General features: G+C 43.1%; 1 protein-coding gene across 1 annotated transcript in view; it reads right to left on the bottom strand.

The window, feature by feature from the left end:
- Nucleotides 1-18,858, bottom strand: part of LOC147707116 (cytosolic 5'-nucleotidase 1A-like) — a 138,690-nt gene that overhangs the window by 77,361 nt on the left and 42,471 nt on the right. Inside the window, exon 3 of the mRNA XM_086926293.1 lies at nucleotides 3,802-3,931. Coding sequence (XP_086782419.1) covers nucleotides 3,802-3,931 — 130 coding nt within the window. The remainder of the gene's footprint in view (nucleotides 1-3,801; nucleotides 3,932-18,858) is intronic.

Below are 18,858 nucleotides of genomic sequence, written 5' to 3'. Positions count from 1 at the left end.
AGTGAAATCCTTTAACAAAGATCACTTTTGAACTCTGATCTGAAAATGTATTCGGGTATATTAGCAAGCAGATTGGCCAAGGTCATAAAGACTATCATTCACCCTGATCAGCGAGGATTTATCCCTGGCCGACAACTGAATGAACTCACATTTCAAGTGATTGGTGCGATAGACTATGCAATCCAGAAGAAGAAGCCACTCGCTATTGTTGCGATAGATGCTGCCAAAGCTTTCGATCAAGTGAACTGGCTTTATCTATGGAAAGTGATGAAGAAATTTGGCTTCCCTGAGATTTATATAAAAGGTGTTGATACTTTATACAGGTGCCTGAGAGCCAGAATTTTGGTAAATGGTGGCTTGTCAGATTGGTTGAATGTTTGTAGAGGAACTAGGCAGGGATGTCCCTTGTCCCCACTAATATTTGACATATATATTGAGCCCTTTGTTTGTTCCTTAAGGCAAGACCCTATAATTTCTTCGTTTAGCATTGGAGAGTTATCAATTAGGACTGCACTATATGCAGATGACCTTCTCCTTTATACCTCTAACCCACTAGAAGCAATCCCAAGATTATTCAGCCTAGCTGAGGATTTTGGTTTTGTCTCAGGTTATTGTATTAATCGGGATAAAACTGACGTTATGTGTATATAAATAAATAAAACGAATTTTGTTGCGCGCATTGCATCACCAAATGCGATGCAGTGCACGCAACAAAATTTGTTTTATTTATTTATATGTTTACTTACCTGTTAAACTCTGTAATCCATACATTACTACCCCCCACCCTGCCCCTCCCCCTCCCCACATCACCGCCCTGCAGGAACTCCTACTGCCGACCGCGGCTGGTCACGGCCACACCCGTTTGCATAGAACGTTCAGCACAGCTGGGGAATTAGCCCCACGTGCGAGCGTTCGGACCATTATGACGAGCTCAGTGGCTAATGACGAGCTGAGCTCGTCAAGAGCGTCCAACGGGTTAATAGTACTAATTGCTTCATTTAGATTGTAAGTGCCAATCTTTTGCATCCAGTAGGTATTTTTTTGTTATTTAATTGCATGTGTGTTTGCATATCTACGCAGAACATTAATAAAGTACTGCCTCCGAAAGATATGTTTGTTTAATATTATGGTCATGCAATTGTTTTACAGTACAATGAGCTTACCAGGGCACTAGGTTAGTACCCTTCCATTTCAGCTCCTTTGCAGCAGTTTCAAGATCTTAAACTTTTTCGTGCTCAAATCAGTGTAATTTCTGATATTTAATTGTTTCCATTCACTTCATTACTTGATTTTGCTCCCAAGAAAGTTTGTAACTCACATTCGTTGAATGTCACTCTTAAGTACACTGAAACTTTGAAAGAGTCACACATAAGCAATCTGGAAGCTTGGCAGCTATGTATATTAACACAAATAAGGCTCTTACGGTGCAGTCGCAGGTATGACTATCTCCCCCAACCAAGCCCATCATCCACCAGTCTACCATTAACATCTAAGACATGTTTAATTATCCTTGCAGACACAGTGACGTATGACCTTTAACACTTCACCCTAAATAGTTGTTTATAAGCCAACTATTGTATTGGTAACTGGCTCAGTCCCAGCCTTATCGGCCCTTTCTCAACAAAACGTCCAAAAGTAACAGGAGTTTTCTTTTAATATTGGTATTGAAATTATGGTGGTTTAGAAACTTTATCAAAATATTTACAGTAAGTTTACATGTATTTCCAAGCCTGCTAGTCAGCATTTGATGCACTATTGTTTTTTGTTTACATTGTGCCATTAACACAAAATTCCACTCCATACCACATGCACCCATCATGCTCCATACCAAAACACATAAGTAAAAGACATTGTAATATAAAGTGCCAATAGCTCTAACTCTCGCAAATGCGAGACCTATTGCATTGCAAATGCTTGTTTTTTTGCAGTTTATATATAAAGCGAAATCGAGCCGATAGTATTGGAGGGCTTTATAGGAACACCAGTGACCTTACACAAGGGCACATTCATTTGTTGTGGGCAGGGGGAGATTAAGTGATGTGTTCATAATCATAGGATGTTGCGCCAATGCCGAGACTCGAACCCCATTCCCCGGTTCCAAACTGGGCAGCTCTGGTCGTTATGGCACATCCTCTCCCCCATCATCACCGATTTCTGATTGTCAATCCCCCCACCCAGTCACAGGCCTCGAAAATCTCTTGGTGGGAAACTACAGACACAACAGCAGACAGTATCCTAAAGTGTAACTACAGATGCAGCTAATCCCAAAAATTGGTTGCTTGCAGCGCCAGGAAGCCTCTTTTCGAGTAGGTGAGATTCCACTTACATTGAGGTGTGGAAATGTGAGCGGCTGCCCCGCCACCCACACACTTCCCCCCTCCCCCTCCCCCCCCCCTCCCCCCCGGGGATATAAATGGTGTTTACCAGGAAACAACAATAGCAAGTTAATTAGCATATATGACATTTTCTTTAGTGTGGTTCAGTCCGCAAGGCTTGGTAACACACACACACACCCACACACACACACACATATTTTGGTAGTTCAATTTTTAATTCACAGCATACAGCTAGAGGGCGTTGTTCATTGCTCAAGCTCTTGTCACATTCTCAATTTAGCTTGCAAAACATGCAACCGATTGCAACCTCCCTTTACACAACTCATGTGCCAACACTTCCGACTGTTTAAATGTGTGATTTCCTGCATCTCATAATAAGAGTAACCCTTAATTGGCCAAAAGGCCTAAAGTCACTAAAGGGGGAGGGTCAGTCTATGGTACAAAGAAGAGACCTCGTTGTGGTCTCTCACTACTTTCATCTTTCCTTCCTGACATAAGGCGGGGGCTTCGAGGAGCGTAGAGATAGAAGTAATTCCAGGGAAGTACTTGTATATACTATGTCACTGTGTACTTTTGCATATGAAGCAGATAGGGGAACGTGTGGGAGTGCTGGCTTTCATGTGTCGTTGCGTCTCTCTGAGGTGTCACAAGGCCTCACAGTCCTGAAAGAAAGGGCCCTGTGAAAAAAGTTCTTGGGCGCGAGAGGCATTATTATTTTATGTTTTTTTACTTGGCTATACTGGGTGTCAGTGGGTTGTTTTTGTATCGTCAGTGAGACAGACGAGACGTCATATTTGATTGAAAGTTAACAATTTGTAACAAAAATAGAAACCTACAAATATTGCACAAAAAGCCGTCTTTCCACGGGGTATTTCACAAGTCACTTGTGTGGGCTGCAAGTAAAACAACGAGGTAAAGAGCGTGTATTAAACATAGCCATAGGGTGAGTGAAGTCTTCTGTGTGCAGATACAAGACCACCCAGGAGCCCGCCCCCAGGACTGCACTTCACCCTGGAATCCACCAGGCCCTCCTCCAGGTGACCCCAGACAGCTTCCCTCCCTACTGTGAATGTTTGTGCAGTCAATCCTGCAACCCCGTGCCCGTCAGAGTGGCAAGCGAGGTGTTTGATCTCTCCTCACAGGCCTGGCACACTGTACATAATCCTGCTGTGTGCGGCCGGGGGAGGGGGGAATAACACCTTCAGGAGCCTTGATTAGAATGCGAGGCTCGCCCCTGACAAGTTAAGCCCACACGCTCTGGGGTGAACTTGGCTTCAAAAGTTTGCTGGAAGCTGAAGAAATGTGGGCTGTCGCTCTCGCGCTGACACAGGCAAATAAACATTCCCGCCGTAGGAAGGTTTATCCAAAGAGAAAAAAAACAGCCGCGCCAACGGGGGCAAAGTGCAATACATCCCATCACCGTGGCAGCTAAGAGTAGCCACAAAAGACTATTTATTTTGCTTACCGTAGTGATTGATGGAGTTTATGAGTCTCACCCCGACCTGGGCGTGATTGTTCGTCATCAGCACGATATCAAAGAGCTCCTCGCTGTCCGGGTAGAGCTCGCGCAGCCTGGCGTTCACCTCCTCCACGGCCTGCAGGTAGAAGATACGAGGATGAGTAAATAAACAGGCAGCCATGCGGTGCCCCATGCACAGAGGGGAGAAAGGAACGCACCGACGGCTGGAACTGTAACCATGGTTTCTGTGGGAAATCTGCCAGCAGTAAAACAATTGGTGCCACACAAATGCCCGGCATTTTCGCTTCTTTCGTTTCTCTGGTTCTCCTAGCTACTGTGCTTGCCTTGACTTGCTGCTCAAGGGACATGTTTGTACAAGATATTTTTTTTCTAATTCAAACGACGAAGGTATTCCGCCTTGTCCCTGGACATGCATGAAAGCGCGTGTGAGCACAGTAAAGAAAACGAGACAGCATGAGAGAAGATGAACCTCAGACATTATCTTACCAGTAATCGAGTACCTATAAATTGTGTCTGCTCTTTCCTGAATGAATTTTTGGGAAAATGCTGGTCCAGCTGTTTGGGGACAGCTTTCAGTTTAATTGTATTTGCACCTCTTTCTCACCCTGGAAGTGGTCAGACACAGGCGCGCAACACCCATTGGGCTCACGGGGCTTCAGCCCCCCCTACTCTCTCCCCCCCCCTCCTCCGTCGCGTGTGTCAGTCCAGGGGGAGACAGTTTCGCGGGCTGGCGAGCATCAAATTGCAGCCGCACCCGAGTACTTAACAGGTCTTTAACCCCTCCCCTGCTGATGACAGAACTGCTCCGTCATCAGCCGCGGTGGCGCTGTGCTGATGACGGAGCGGTTCTGTCATGGCCCGCCCGACGCGCCTGTGTGGCGCGAATTCTGCGCCTGCGCTGGGCGTTCTATTGAGCGGGCGGGACCATGACAGAACCGCTCCGTCATAAGCACAGCGCAACCGACGCTGGTGACGGAGCGGTTCAGTCACCTGCATGCGCCCGCCGCTCTTCCGCCCGCCCCCTTAGCACTGCGGCGGAATAGCCGCCGCAGTGAAGGGGTTAAAAGACCATTTAATTGTAAATGAGGCTTTTGCTGTGTGTTCACCCCTTCTTACAGCCACTCTGTCCGTGGTTGGAAGAATTAGGAGAGACTACTAAGACTATTCACAAATGAAAAGCAATGATTTTGCAAGGTCAGAGACAGGAGCCAATTGAAAAGATGGGCGGGAAATAGGCAGAGCTTCTATTCTGTACCTCAATACCGCATGCCTCACAGAGCAGCGCATGCGCTGCCCAGGCTCAAACTAATGGCATTGCCTTTAGTGTACCTACAAACCTGTGCTTGGCACAGCTTTCCAGGTGTACTTCTGTCAATGGTTGACAGTTTTAAAAATTAGGAAATCCTAAGCTGTTCAAAGGAGTACTTTTATGCCTGCAGATTTACTACTCTCTTGAGGTGAGTCCCATATCTACACTGTTGTACATACGTTTTTCATAACTCGTATTTCTGATCTTCTACTTGGAATGCTTAACTAGGTCAGAAGAAAATGAGGGGTCTTTTTAAGTCTGGTGCAACAATTGGGTACAAACTCTCCCCTAATCATAAAAAAAAGATTTTTTTCAAAGTTTAGTACCCAATTTATTTATTTATTGTCGCACATATGGAGAATAGGCTACAAAGGACTTATATAAGCCTGTGTGAGGACTTTATTTCTACGGTAACACTTGCCACAAACTAAATGCTGGTGATATGTGCATGTGCAAATCACAAATCAGCACAATATGCCCGCAGCTTTGGACTGTGTTGCTACCACTAATAGTATTAATATAATTTGCACTGTTTTTGTGCTTTATTCCCAGGATCTTATTGACACTGGAAAAGTTTGTTGTGTTTTTAATAAGACTGTGAGCAGGTGGAGGACATTAGAGCACTGACTTTCATACAATGTGCTGTGCATTAAGTCATTTTTGAAATTGGGAAGCACACCTAAATACTTGAGCACACTCTGGCGGGACATATTGTGTGTTTCACATGATGATGGTACCCACCTCATAGTAATAAGAAAAAAAATACTTGCATGCTCATCTCACATAACAGTAATTACTCCATTGAATGGCAAAGTGTTCTCTGCTAACATAACACAGTGTTTGGCCTAGAAGTCAGAGTCAGAAACATTTTGTAAACGTTACATTTAGATTGAAGTCTCTAACCTTTTCTACAATAAGAGATACTTATATCCAATTAAAATCGTCCCGAGTGGGTGGCCACCATATGCAAGGTTACCAGCAGTGATCATCTTAGTTCATCAGTCATGGTTGCCAGCAGTAATGTAGAGGCTTTGTCAACATGGTATGTCCCTACGTAGGTAATACAGAACAGTCCTATATGTGCATTGTTTCTAGGCCACCAGATAGTGACAACAGTAACAAGTCTCTCCTACGCTTCATGATGTATTGCTCAAATATCAACTTTTAAATATATTTTCGAAATTCAACTATTTTTCTCCAAAGATCAGCTTATGAGTTCATAAAATACACAAATGTATGTCTGGAATACATGCTTTTCATTTCTGGTACAGTATATTAATTAATTCAACCAATCAAATGCTACGTATTTCTTAGGCTGGACTGCACAGAGGAGAGTCGCTTCTAGGGAGTTACAGAGCTGCCATTAACCGAGGCTACTCGTCGAAGGCTCCTGATGTAAGTGGACAAAACAGCAGTTTCCGAAGGCAACATCTCCATCCAGAAAATGGCTCCATTTGCAGGTTTAGGGGCTAGCATTGCAGAATTGCTGTATGGTTTGTTTCACAAAATGAACCCCCTGACAAGCATTTTTCAAAGAGAATGAGCACAAAGTGCCCATTATTTAGGCATTCCTGAGAAGAATGTAGAGCTCCAGGCTCCCATACACACTAAAACCTTTCACTGCGTGCACCGTTAACAACACCTGTGTCTCTCTACAAAATATTTAACATTTTTTAAAACATTTTCTTTACAGCCCTTAAGCGGTCCCACTCTCACCTGCCCAGTGTGATAAACCACAACATGTGAACCTTACCAGGGGAAAAAATAATGCACAAGAAAGCTTGTATTTGTTCTCTTTCAAATAACTGAAGGCGAGTAGTGAGGTGGTGCTATGTTCCGTGTAAAAATGAAAAATGTATTAAACTTTTTTCTTCAAATGTTGAATTGAGACAATGTTTTTAAAATAATGTTTTATAGGGATTCTCTACAGGATTTTTTTTACAGTAATGAATATTATAAAATATTTTTTATACACTTTTTGTTTTGTTTCTGAAGTTGAAACATTGCCACATGAAAACTAGCGGAGTCCGCATACACTACAGTCCAAAGCCCTATGTTATAGTAGTAGCCCACCAATATCTGTTTTTGTCACCTTTACAGATTGCTTTGCCATGAAAACAGAACAGGGTCCCCTCTACAAATGCCATTGTTTACCCTTTTCTTCCACAGTACCTACCTGATTGCCCCCTTCATCTCCCAGTTTTCCTCCCTGTCTCCCAAATGCATACCTGACAACTTGAACAACAACCTCACAGTGTGAGGAGGGGGCGGGACCTTGAAAGGGGCGGGCTCATGCCCAAAAGTACCTATGAGGCACTTTTGAGCCATACCCCAAGCCTCCTACCCCCCCAAAGAAAGCTAAATGAGTCTAGTGTCCTGGGGTGTTTTTTCACCCCCTAATGGATGTCAGCAGGGCAAAGCCTTGGAAACTAAGCTGGAAAACCACTATTTACAGGGGTTTCAGCTCGTTTTCCCTGCCACCGTGTGATATCGGCTCCTCACCCAACTACAACCTTTTAGGGGTTCTCCATATTCATCTTGATGACCCCTTGGACCACGCAGCTATAGAATTAACAACCAGCCTCGAGGCATTACAACTCTCGCAACTAGTATTGAAACCGACCCACTCTAGGGGCCACCTCCTAGATTCCATCTTCAGCAACTGTACGGACCACTCAGTTGGCACACCCTCCCCCCTTCCATGGACAGACCACTTCCTGATCCCCATCTCCTGGATAACCCCAACCCCGCACCCCTCTCCACCTACAGCTCCCCAGAGAGATCGCAATTGGTCAAAACTTAGCCACACACAGTGGGCAGCCACCCTGGAATCCACCATTCCTCCATTTCAAGTAACAAGAATTATAACAGATGGATAACACAGTCCTTGGATTCAATACTACCATTGAACTATATTGAACCCAAACATAGCCTCAGGACTACCCCCTGGTATTCCCTGGATCTACGAAACATGAAACGCAAATGTAAAAAACTTGAAAGGAAATGGCGTTTAGACTACTCTCCCTTAGGAAAAAACGCATATCGGACTGCCATAAAACTATACAAAAACAAAATCAGAAGCATACAATCCATCTTCTTTGAAAATAAAATAAATGCAGCAGCCTCAAGGCCTAAAGAAATCTATCAAATAGCTAAAATCTTGCTCAAACTCCCAGAAAAACCCTTAGATCCTCACAATTGCCAATCACGCTGCAATGATTTAGCGGAGTACTTTTATAATAAAATTCATACCATCTACTCCTCCTTCCCTCACGCTCAGCCTCTCCCCCCTCTAACTGAGCACACGGATGCAGGATTCCAACCCCAAGCCTTCTGGAAACCCTCCCCCTACTGGACCCCACTATCCTACAAACCATCATGACCCAGGTCAAATCTGGTTCCCCTAATGACCCAGCACCCGCCCACTCTCTGCAGACTGTCTCCCCACGTATTATTCTTGACCTGATCAACACCTCTCTTGCCACAGGCATTGTCCCACCCAGCTGGAAACAGGCAATGGTCAAAGCCCTCCTTAAAAAAGCTAACCTATATCAGAAAAATCCAGGAAATTATCGACCCATTTCCCTGCTACCCTGGCTAAGAAAAATCACAGAAATACATGTTAATAACACTCTGACCGAGTTCCTCGAAACAAATCATCTGTTAGACCCCTCCCAAACAGGGTTTCATCCCATGCACGGGATGGAGACCGCTCTCCTTTCTGTGACAGAGGAAGCCAGGATGATTACGGATCAAGGAGGCACTGCGGCCATCATACTCCTGGACCTCAGTGCCGCATTCAATACCGTAAACCATAACATCCTGCTACGTAGGCTCTCAGATCTAGGAATTTCAACAAAAGCTATTACATGGTTCGAGTACTTTTAATCGGACCGCTCCTTTCAAGTCTTTGAGGGCAATGTCACCTCTCCCAGCAAACCACTCAACTGTGGTGTGCCACAGGGCTCCTCCCTGAGCCCTACGCTTTTTAATGTGTATATGAGCCCCCTGGCTGAGGTCGTCCACCCCTTCGGAGTAAAAATCATCTCATATGCACCATGCTCAGCTAGTGGTGGCTCTGAACCAGTCCCGGCCTAGTGACCTGAGGGGCTGCTTAAAAGCAGTCTTCTCTTGGATGACCTTGTCTTGTCTCAAACTAAATGGGGGCAAGACTGAGCTAATGGTGTCAGGCAACACCCCTCAAAACCCCATCGACTCTATATGGCCAACCTCTCTTGGACCTGCCCCCACAGCAAAGGTCACAATTAAGAGCCTGGGAATCTGGCTGGACAAGACGCTCACCTTCAACTTCCAAGCAGTCAAACTCTCAGCCACCTGCTTTGGTATACTCAGGCTCATCCATAAAATCCTTCCCCTCCTTCCGTTTAAGGCAAGACAGATCATGATTCAGGGCCTTATCCTTTCCCGGCTGGATTTTGGAAATGCCCTCTACCTTGGAGCCCCCCAAACAACCCTAAACAAGCTCCAGGTGATCCAGAACTGTGCCGCACGAACCCTCCTCCAGATCCCCGCCGCTTCCCTGTAAAACCAGAACTAAGAGACCTCCACTGGTTACCTATTAGGAGAAGAATCAAATTTAAGAGCATGTACATTGCACACCGCTCCTTCTGGAGAAAGGGGGCTATCATCAATCACTCTCTGATCTCCCCCTACCACCCAAGCAGGCAGCTTAGATCCGCACATGCCTTCCGAGTCACAATATCCAAGATTCGGAGAGCCAGGTACGGGGGGCGAAAGTTCTCCTTCAACTCAGCAGGACTGTGGAATTCCCTTCCCCTTTGATCAGAGCCTAACCTTCTATCCTTTCTTAAAAAGCTAAAAACCCTATTATTCAATAAATCAAGTCACCTTTATCTTTTAACCACACACGCCAGTCCACAGCGCTAGGACGCCTCAGGGTAGCTATCGCGCTTTATAAAAACCAATTCCATTTCCATTTCCATTCCATTTCACTGGGAGACCGTGTGATGGTAGCTAATATCATGTGTCACTGATGACACCGTGTGAGTTGGCCGGTATGCAAATGAGATTCTCCTCTCTCTCTTTTGGCTTGCGTACTGATCGGCCTGCATGTCACCTCAACAGGTGTTCCATGATCGCAGATCCTTTATTTAAAGCCCATGCAATTGTTTTTAAAATAATGACAAGTAACATAAAGACATCGTTTTTGGTATTCTTTTTTCAAATATTTATTTTATTTTGTTATTTGTTGTATTCATTGTTTCAAACTATTTTTTAAACAAGACTGGGACATCATATTAGAGGAAAACATTTGATGAACGAAGACAACATCATGATCTTTGCAAATGCAGATCTCAATGGGGGTTGAGAGGTGCACTCCTATAAACTCTTTTCGTTTAAAGATTTCCAAAGTATTGTTCCTGTCTGTCGGTTTGTGGTAAACTGATGTCTCAATTTTGTTGTTTTGTAATTGGACCAATACATCCAAATACGGTACGGTTGGAGGATAAAATACAAGAACTCAACACCAAAAACCCTCGAATTCAATTCACCTACACCATCAACAACAAGGAAGTACCGTATTTGGATGTATTGGTCCAATTACAAAACAACAAAATTGAGACATCAGTTTACCACAAACCGACAGACAGGAACAATACTTTAGCCTTCAGCAGTTTCCATCCAGGCAATCTACTACGTAATTTGCCGTATTCTCAACTTGTGCGAATCAAAAGAATAGCATCTAATGAAGAAGCACTGAATCAAGAAATTGAACTACAGAGACAACGGTTTTTGGAACGGGGATATCCTAAAGAAGTTGTACAAGCAGCGGAAAACAAAGTAATGTGCTTACAAAGACATGAATTGATTCAAACCAAAGCAAAGACAAAAAAGACAGACAAGTATTCATAAGTAAATTTTCTTTACAATCCAAAGAAATCAAGAAAATTATCAACACAAGATGGGAGTTATTGCAAAACGAGGATGACTTTCGTGGCATATTTGCTAACAAACCCCTTTTTGCTCATACTAGAAACAACAATCTCCACGAACTAGTAACTCGCCATAAAAAAGCAATAGAATCATCACAAGTCAACCCTGGAATGAAGAAATGCTACAACTGCACTCACTGCAATAATGTTATAGAGGGAACTTCCATAGTACATCCTCAAAGTGGCAAAAAAATCAAACTAAGACAGCGAACAGACTGTAACTCGGCTTATGTCATCTACACAATCAAATGCCCGTGTGGCAAATTGTATGTAGGGAAAACTGAGCGAAAAATTAAAGTGAGAATTACAGAACATAAAAGTCGAATAAGAAATAAAACGCTAACCTCAAGCTTGGTCTTACATTGGACTGAAATGAAACATTCTATTCCTTAACTTAGATTCCAAGTCTTAGAACAAATCCAAATTCTGCCAGATCGGAACAATGAAAAATGGTTATCTCGCAGGGAATTATGGTGGTTAGACTTTCTGCAAACTCTCACACCAAAGGGACTCAATGACAAAATAGATATGGCATGTTTTTTGTAAACTGTTTTGTAAGTTTTTGTTTCATAATATGTACACTATGAGTAATGTGATAGCTCTAAATACCATGAGTTATACGCATGGCCCTAAAAAATTTAACTACATAGGAATCTCATTTCATAAGCAGCCTACATAGTAATCACAATTGAGTAGCAGGATCCTGTTTAAATTCCAACTTTTAAGCAACCTTATTCGTACACATATTGAATCTTCAGTGAATTGGGATTTGTTTACATTGCCCACCTTACACAATATGGCAGGTTCTCAGTTCTTCACAACGTTTTATTGTAAGATAGTTGAACTAGAAAATCATGTACATCATCTAACCTTCATCTTGAATAGTTATTGTTTGTTCTGTCTTTAATACATGAAACCCACGTGTCATTTCTTTAGTATTCCGCTCGTAAATATACACTATGCATAGTAATGGCAGCTTCTTTACACTTCATCAACGGGCTGTGACTAAAACACAGTCCGTTCTTTATGTCTAGTGGTCGTTGTTTCTCTTAACTACAATATTTTATTCGTCCAACCCATGCTCTTCATAGTGTTGAGTATTGCTTATTTAGTCTACTCGTTCTCATTTATTTTTAATTTTTTAATTTTTCACTTTGTTCAGATAATTTCCGTTTCTTTTCGTGCTCACCAGCAGGCTTCTTCTCTCGCGATATTTAACATATATAAACTGCTTCCACAGTCTGTTTTCTATGTTCTCCCGCGTCTCGATGCGGGATTCACTACTGACTCCAACTTAGTTTACCGGACGGCGTCGGATTCTGACCTCTTTGCGTACAACCAGCCACAGGTAATCTCGCATTAAGACTATCCCGGAACTTAAACCTACCAATAACTCGGGGTTCTCTGCTTAATACTTTCTTATTCGTTCTCTTCGCATTTAGCTCTGTTTATTTATACCGCATTTTCAAGTCACGAGGACTACTTGTTCAACGCGGCACCTCTGCATAGTGCCCTTTGCAGGTATTAACCGTTCATATAACAGATGTTTTCCAAATTTATTCTTATTTCACATATTCTTAGAACGTATTATTTTTTGTCTTATCAGGTTTCACAGAGACCCACTCAGATCATGAACAATGTATTAAACAATTTCGTCTGAGGCTTTAGGATATCATAAATTTGGTAGGCTATCTACACCACTCAGTCACTCGCATTTAGTTTTACAATTTGTACACATCAGCTTATTCGCGTTTTTTACCGTTATACAGATCCTAGGCATCAAGAACCAACGCGTTGATAACACGAGCTACAGCTTACCGGTTACGTTTTGAACACCACACTGCACATTGGCAGATATGTTTAAGCTCGGAATGCATTTTCACGTGTTCCGTTAGATGTCACAATTGAACTTATACTCATACTGATATTATTTCTTACATAGAAGTAAAGCAACGCAGTTGGCAGTCAGTCTTTTTGATCACGGTTTCGGTTCAGAAATTTTCGCGGTAAGAGGTTTTCATATATTATGTTGAGCTCTTCATTTCAGTTCGTTTTAGACCTACATTCTCCCAACAGCTATGTTCTTGAAACAGTAGGAACTACTCAGCAGAGAATCAATGTATCAAGTTCAATTTAATTACGATAGACGTACTGAATGTGCGAACAATCTATGAATTCCTTGCCACAGTGTCATTTTATGTGTATTGCAATTGTGACAGTTCATTTTTGGTTAAAAGTTATTGATTAATTATGTAATGCATCAGTAGACATGTAAGTGCTGAATGACGTTATTTAAAACAAGTCTTATTTCATTTGCTTTTCAGTTTCCCCTGACGAAGGGATACCCTCCCGAAATGCATTGGGATTTGGTTATGCTTTAAGTTAAAAGCATTACTATTGTTTAGTTTATGCTTGGACAGTGAATTTATTGTGCACAAACAAACCCAACAAAGAGTGATTGTTTTTGAAAAATGGATATGTTCAGATAACTTTCTGTTCAAAGGAAGGACTTATACAAGATTAAAAAATCTTTTGAAATATGTCAAGTTTTCAAGATTTTGTTTACATAAGCAGATGGATATCTGCCAAAGGTAGTGCAAGTAGGGTCTAATGACGTGTGTCACTAGTGAATTTCTTTGCAAATGCAGGGCATATACGGCACACAAATAAAAATAGTGGCTGATAAAATGATCCTTGCTATACGGATATTCATTCCGACCCAGTTGTCCTGAAATCATAGGTGCTCAGGCAAAATGCAGTACAAATCATGCATACATACATATGTATAAATATTATAAACACACAGTTCAAAGCATGGGATGTACGGCTAATTAAGGCCCAAATTCTCAAATGCATAACATTTTTGGAGACTGTGCACTTTAAAGTACAGAACCTGAACCTTTTGAAAGCTCAGACGACCTGGTAACAAGATACAACAGAGAAGGAACAAGCATTGGCAAAGCCAGTCGGTGTTGCCTATGCAATATCTAGTATTGGATTTGTCAATATTTTTAATTCATGTTGAAAGGGTAAATAAATAGAAGAGAGGTGCAAGGAAAGAGGTAGGCAGTACTAGACAAGAGGGATGGGGGAGTGGGAGGCAGGAAGAATAAAGAGCACCTCGAATCACATCAGGAGCAGCAGACGGGCACTGATTACGATAACTCAATCTGTGCTTGGTCTGTGCTCTACAGAAAAGAACCAAAGCGATGTTTGGCCTGCGCTGGCCAATTAGGAGACTACAAAGAAGAGTGATAACGAAGTCAACAAATATTTAAAAATTGGCGGGCTCCAAGCCCTTTATTGTAATAACAGTGTCTCGCAAGCAAGAGTGCATACAGCGCATAAGCTGTCAACCGGTCCACTTCAAAACTCAGCATTGTAGCAGGCTGTACTTGTACACCTATGTGACGTACAGAAAACTTCTCACAGAAGAATGTTGTTAACCTTACATACTCAGGCCCTCATTACGCGTTGACGCTCCAGGCAAATACTAGTGGTCCAGTGTTCCCAGACCCGAAAATACAGCGCCTGGAAACAATGTAATGATTTTACTGTGATGCAGACCTGCCCTCTGTACATCAGAGGCAGGATAGGGGCAGTGGCACAGTCCTGTCCCCTGCCCTCTGCAGGACTATAGAGGCAGCACACATCTTCTCCGCAGCCAAACCATAGCCTGGCATGCAATAGGCTGCCATCTCGGCCCTGCCTCATACCTAATGCCAGTAATGATGCTCAAACTGCTATTTACCACCGAGTCAAATCAAGTGGAAACCCCGAAGGAAAAGGGCCTATTATCTGGCCCAGAAGTGGGGATTTCATGCAGGTAAGCAACTGGTATTTCCAGGTATACCTGGTATTCCCATTGCAGGAATAATAACTTTAATGCTGTGTATGAATTCCAGCTTCTTGGTATCCACACCAGTTGTACGACGATACAAAGCAGGAAAATACCTCGCATGCCTTTACCACACATTATTTACCACGCATATGCTTTTACAATGCAAGCCATTATCACGCATTATTTTTATATATAAAATCAATGTTTTTGTGGAAGGAGACCCCCCAAGTTACCTTAAATGCGTGGTAGAGGCATGCGTTGTAAAGGCATGCAGGTGGTAAAGGCACAATGAGGTAAAAACCTTGTTGTAAATGCTGTTTCCCATCCACACCATATAATGGGCATCTCCTAATGAGAGGCTTAATCATCAACTTAAACCAGTTTATCCTTTGCTTTTTAAACAAAATTACTGAAAATTGTGGGGTGCCACTAGGACCCACATTCCAAACAGCATGGAAATCCCGATTTGGGCGCAAGGTCCTGCCTGAGCCTGAGAAATTATGACGTGTGCGCTTGTAGTGCCCAGACCATATTCACTGTGTAAAGCATGCACAAACCAGCAAATGCTGCACATCAAACCACAACTGTGGAGTTCATGCATTTCCAGACTTTGTCTACTTTTTCCATCACTCTTCTTAAGAAGGACTATAACAGTTGTTTTATTTTGCACCCTCAAACACTTGGAGCAAGTTTTCAGGTACTAAAGTAACAAAGTCGCGATAAGCTGTGAAATTTGACAGTTCCAGTTTTACATTTTGTTGGTACCTGTATTTGTTAATTTTTGTTTTCTACTAAGCAATCCTCCCTATTTTCGTTAGGTACTCCACAAACACTTTTGAATGGGGGCAGCTTTGTTCTTTGAAAACGTTAACATACCAAATTAATTGAGAGAAACCACATGAACGATTCTACAAAAATATTGTTTATCTATATGCTGCCCACCATCACCAATTACATAAAATGTCTGCAAGTGTTGTACGCTGTATATAATCGATTTGTTGACATAGGAATAACATGTGTAGGTATTGTCAGAGAACAGAAAAAATGTACAGAGTGAAAATCTCCCAGACACCACCCATGCTTTCAAGACCATCCAGCATATTGCTTAAAAGGTACATCCACGCAAGGGCTGCAGAAGGCATGTCTTTTTTGCTCGGATGACAAATTTAGGACTACACCTTTTGGTTACATAAGCTATTCTTAATAAATCCTCAATGATCAGATGTGAAGGACTAGAATTCTAAAAGTTTAGATCGACAAAAGTCCACTGCTTTAATATTCCATATTTTGTTTTAGATGGCATTTGTTTAGTAGAGCCATTGTGCTATTCATCCATGTATTTCCTCCAAGTTAAGTAGCACATTCACCCTTAGTTTCACACCTATCTGGTTCCAAACCTTGGCTGTTTGCTTTAATATGGGAGGAGCAGGTTCAACTCCTTTTTTAGGTCTTGCCTGAGCCAGCGCGCATGCGCTGGTCTGCGAGGCTTATAGTAAGGACTTCCACCTCACACATCTTTTCCTCATGAGTATTTTTTTTCCCGGCCCCGCATGTGGTTGGGCATTTGCGTAAGGCTTCCACAAAAGAAAGCATGTAAGTGGCCAAAGGCTCAGGTATGTCCCGCCTTATCTTTAACCGCATGCGCGCTAGCGGGTTTTCCCGCTGCGCGCTGAAATTTAAAAATCGCGGCTTTCGTGACAAAGCCAGCTCGTCATGCGCGCAGCGCAGGTAATGCCCATGACGAGCTGGCTTTGTCATCCGCATCGAAGGGGTTAAATATTCCCTCTCATAGCCCACGTGTCTCTGGAGTGAGTGCAGTCATCAGCGGCGCACAGTGTGCCAGCTGGAAGGCTGGCTGCATTCCAGTATCAGTTCACTTGTTTTCCAAAGTAACTTCCTTCCAACGTTGATAGCTAAGTTAACCCTTGCCGCCATCCTTCTCCCTCCATTGACACATTTGTACGTGCATGCTTTGATATTCAACCATACATGTTCCCTATAAAGTAGCAAAATGTGTACCTTCTCGTTTTTGGCAGAATGACAACTCTCTAGCTTCATGCACTTTACTGTAAACCAATTGGGACATTGTGTCGCCCCAGTTCCTTCCCTAGAAATCAAACCGAAGTGTTCGCAAATGTTGGCACGTACGATCAAGGAGGCTGCCGGTTTGTGCATAACCTGAGCCTCTTATGTCCGTTTGGAACTACGTGTTGTACGTCACGCAAAAATGGCCTCTCCTCCAGGGGCCCTGTTACTGAAATCTTATCCCTGAGACTCCGGACTTTAAATCTCTTCAATCCGCGCAAAGCATTGTAGTGCAATTGCTTATGTAGCGCACTCTATCTCTGATGGGGCGTTGAAGCGATATTTAATCAACAAGGTTCGGTTTTATTGGGTGTGGTGGACCAGATTTAACGCACCGCTTGTAAGAATGTGCTGATTTACTGCCACTTGTATATTTAAGAAGTAAAAACCTCTCTCTGGGCATTACTATTCCTTCCTATGGCATCAATGGGCGATCCGGAGTAGCCTGCTCGTGAGTGTGTATTTAGAGAGGGTAGGGGCAGGGGTTGTTCGAGTGGCAGGAGGATGACGTTTGAGGAAAGGAGGAGGGGGGATACCAGGCCCGGGACAAGTATAACTCGTGCTCTGGGAAGTTTTTTTTTCAGCATCGCAGATGTTTTCCTTTCTCAAAAAGCACACTTTTGCTCACATCTTAGCTTGCAAGTTAATTCGCTTGAGAAATAATAATTAAAAAAAAAGAAGTTGGCATCTATTTTATAATTAAATATCCATTAACCCGAAATAAGTAGTTTTACACAAACAGAGAAAAAAATGACAAAACACCTCCATGCAGCGCTGGGCAGATTAGTCCAATGAATTTCTTAAGTCACCCCCTCGGTTTCAGTGCTTCTCAAAGAAAATACGTTGACACCTTCGTTCATCATTGAAATGACGCTATTTATGAAGTGCAACTAGACTCGAACTTCGCGGGGGGATTGGCAGAAAGGGGCTAAGACTCCCAGCCAGGGCTGGCCCTAGCACTGGTCGCGCACGATGCAACATTCTTTTTTGGCGCCTCTACCCCATTTCCTCCTTCTCCATTAATTCCCTCACTACCACTCGCCAACAATGCACCTCATCTCTCTATAGCCCCTTTCTGACAAACATTAGATTTTTTTTATAGTGCTACTCGTAGTTTACTCACACTCAGTGCTGTGATCTGCATGATACACGTTCTTTGTAGCAGGCACATTAACCCTCAGCGCTATGTGGGTGACAGGAGTGCCCATGTGAGTGCATGGTGAGCGATGCAACAGTGTGAGAGTAGGGTCAGAGGAGTGACTGCAGGGTAAGGTGACCATATGAATTTGGGTGCGCATGTAAGTGCAGAGTGGGACGAATGAATGTATGGTGAGTGATGGGCTTGTTTGAGTAAGATTGCATAGTGAGCAGTGAGGGGGACAGGCGAGTGAAGTGTCTCATGATAGCAGGGTGAGTAGTGTGCTCGAGTGACTGCAGGGTGAGGTACAGGGTGAACAGCGCAAGTGCATTCTCCACTCTCTGAGCACACCACTCCCTACCTATGTTCTTACTCAAACCTCCCCCCTGGCAGATCTGGTCTATCTCTCGTTCAGCCCGCACCTTCTCCCAGTACAGAGAGTACCACCGGTTTGCGAAACTATGGCATCACTCCCTCTGTAAGACCTTCTTTCTCTGAAAGCAGCATTTCCTCTAATTTCTTGCTGTTCACTTGCATCAAGCCACTTGCTTTTCTGCCAAGGTGTTAAAAAGCCTTGGAATGTGTTCAAAAGTATTTACTAAGGCAAGCATATATTCCTAACTCGTACTGCATGATCTAATGTGTAGCTTTGTATAGATCTTCAATCCCTGGTGGCACAGCATCAAGGATAATG

This window comes from Lissotriton vulgaris, chromosome 6 (assembly GCF_964263255.1).
Source record: "Lissotriton vulgaris chromosome 6, aLisVul1.2, whole genome shotgun sequence".
In the NCBI taxonomy this organism is placed as follows: Eukaryota; Metazoa; Chordata; class Amphibia; order Caudata; family Salamandridae; genus Lissotriton; species Lissotriton vulgaris.
Note: the sequence above shows the minus strand (reverse complement) of the source record. Positions and strands in the feature narration are given on the sequence as shown.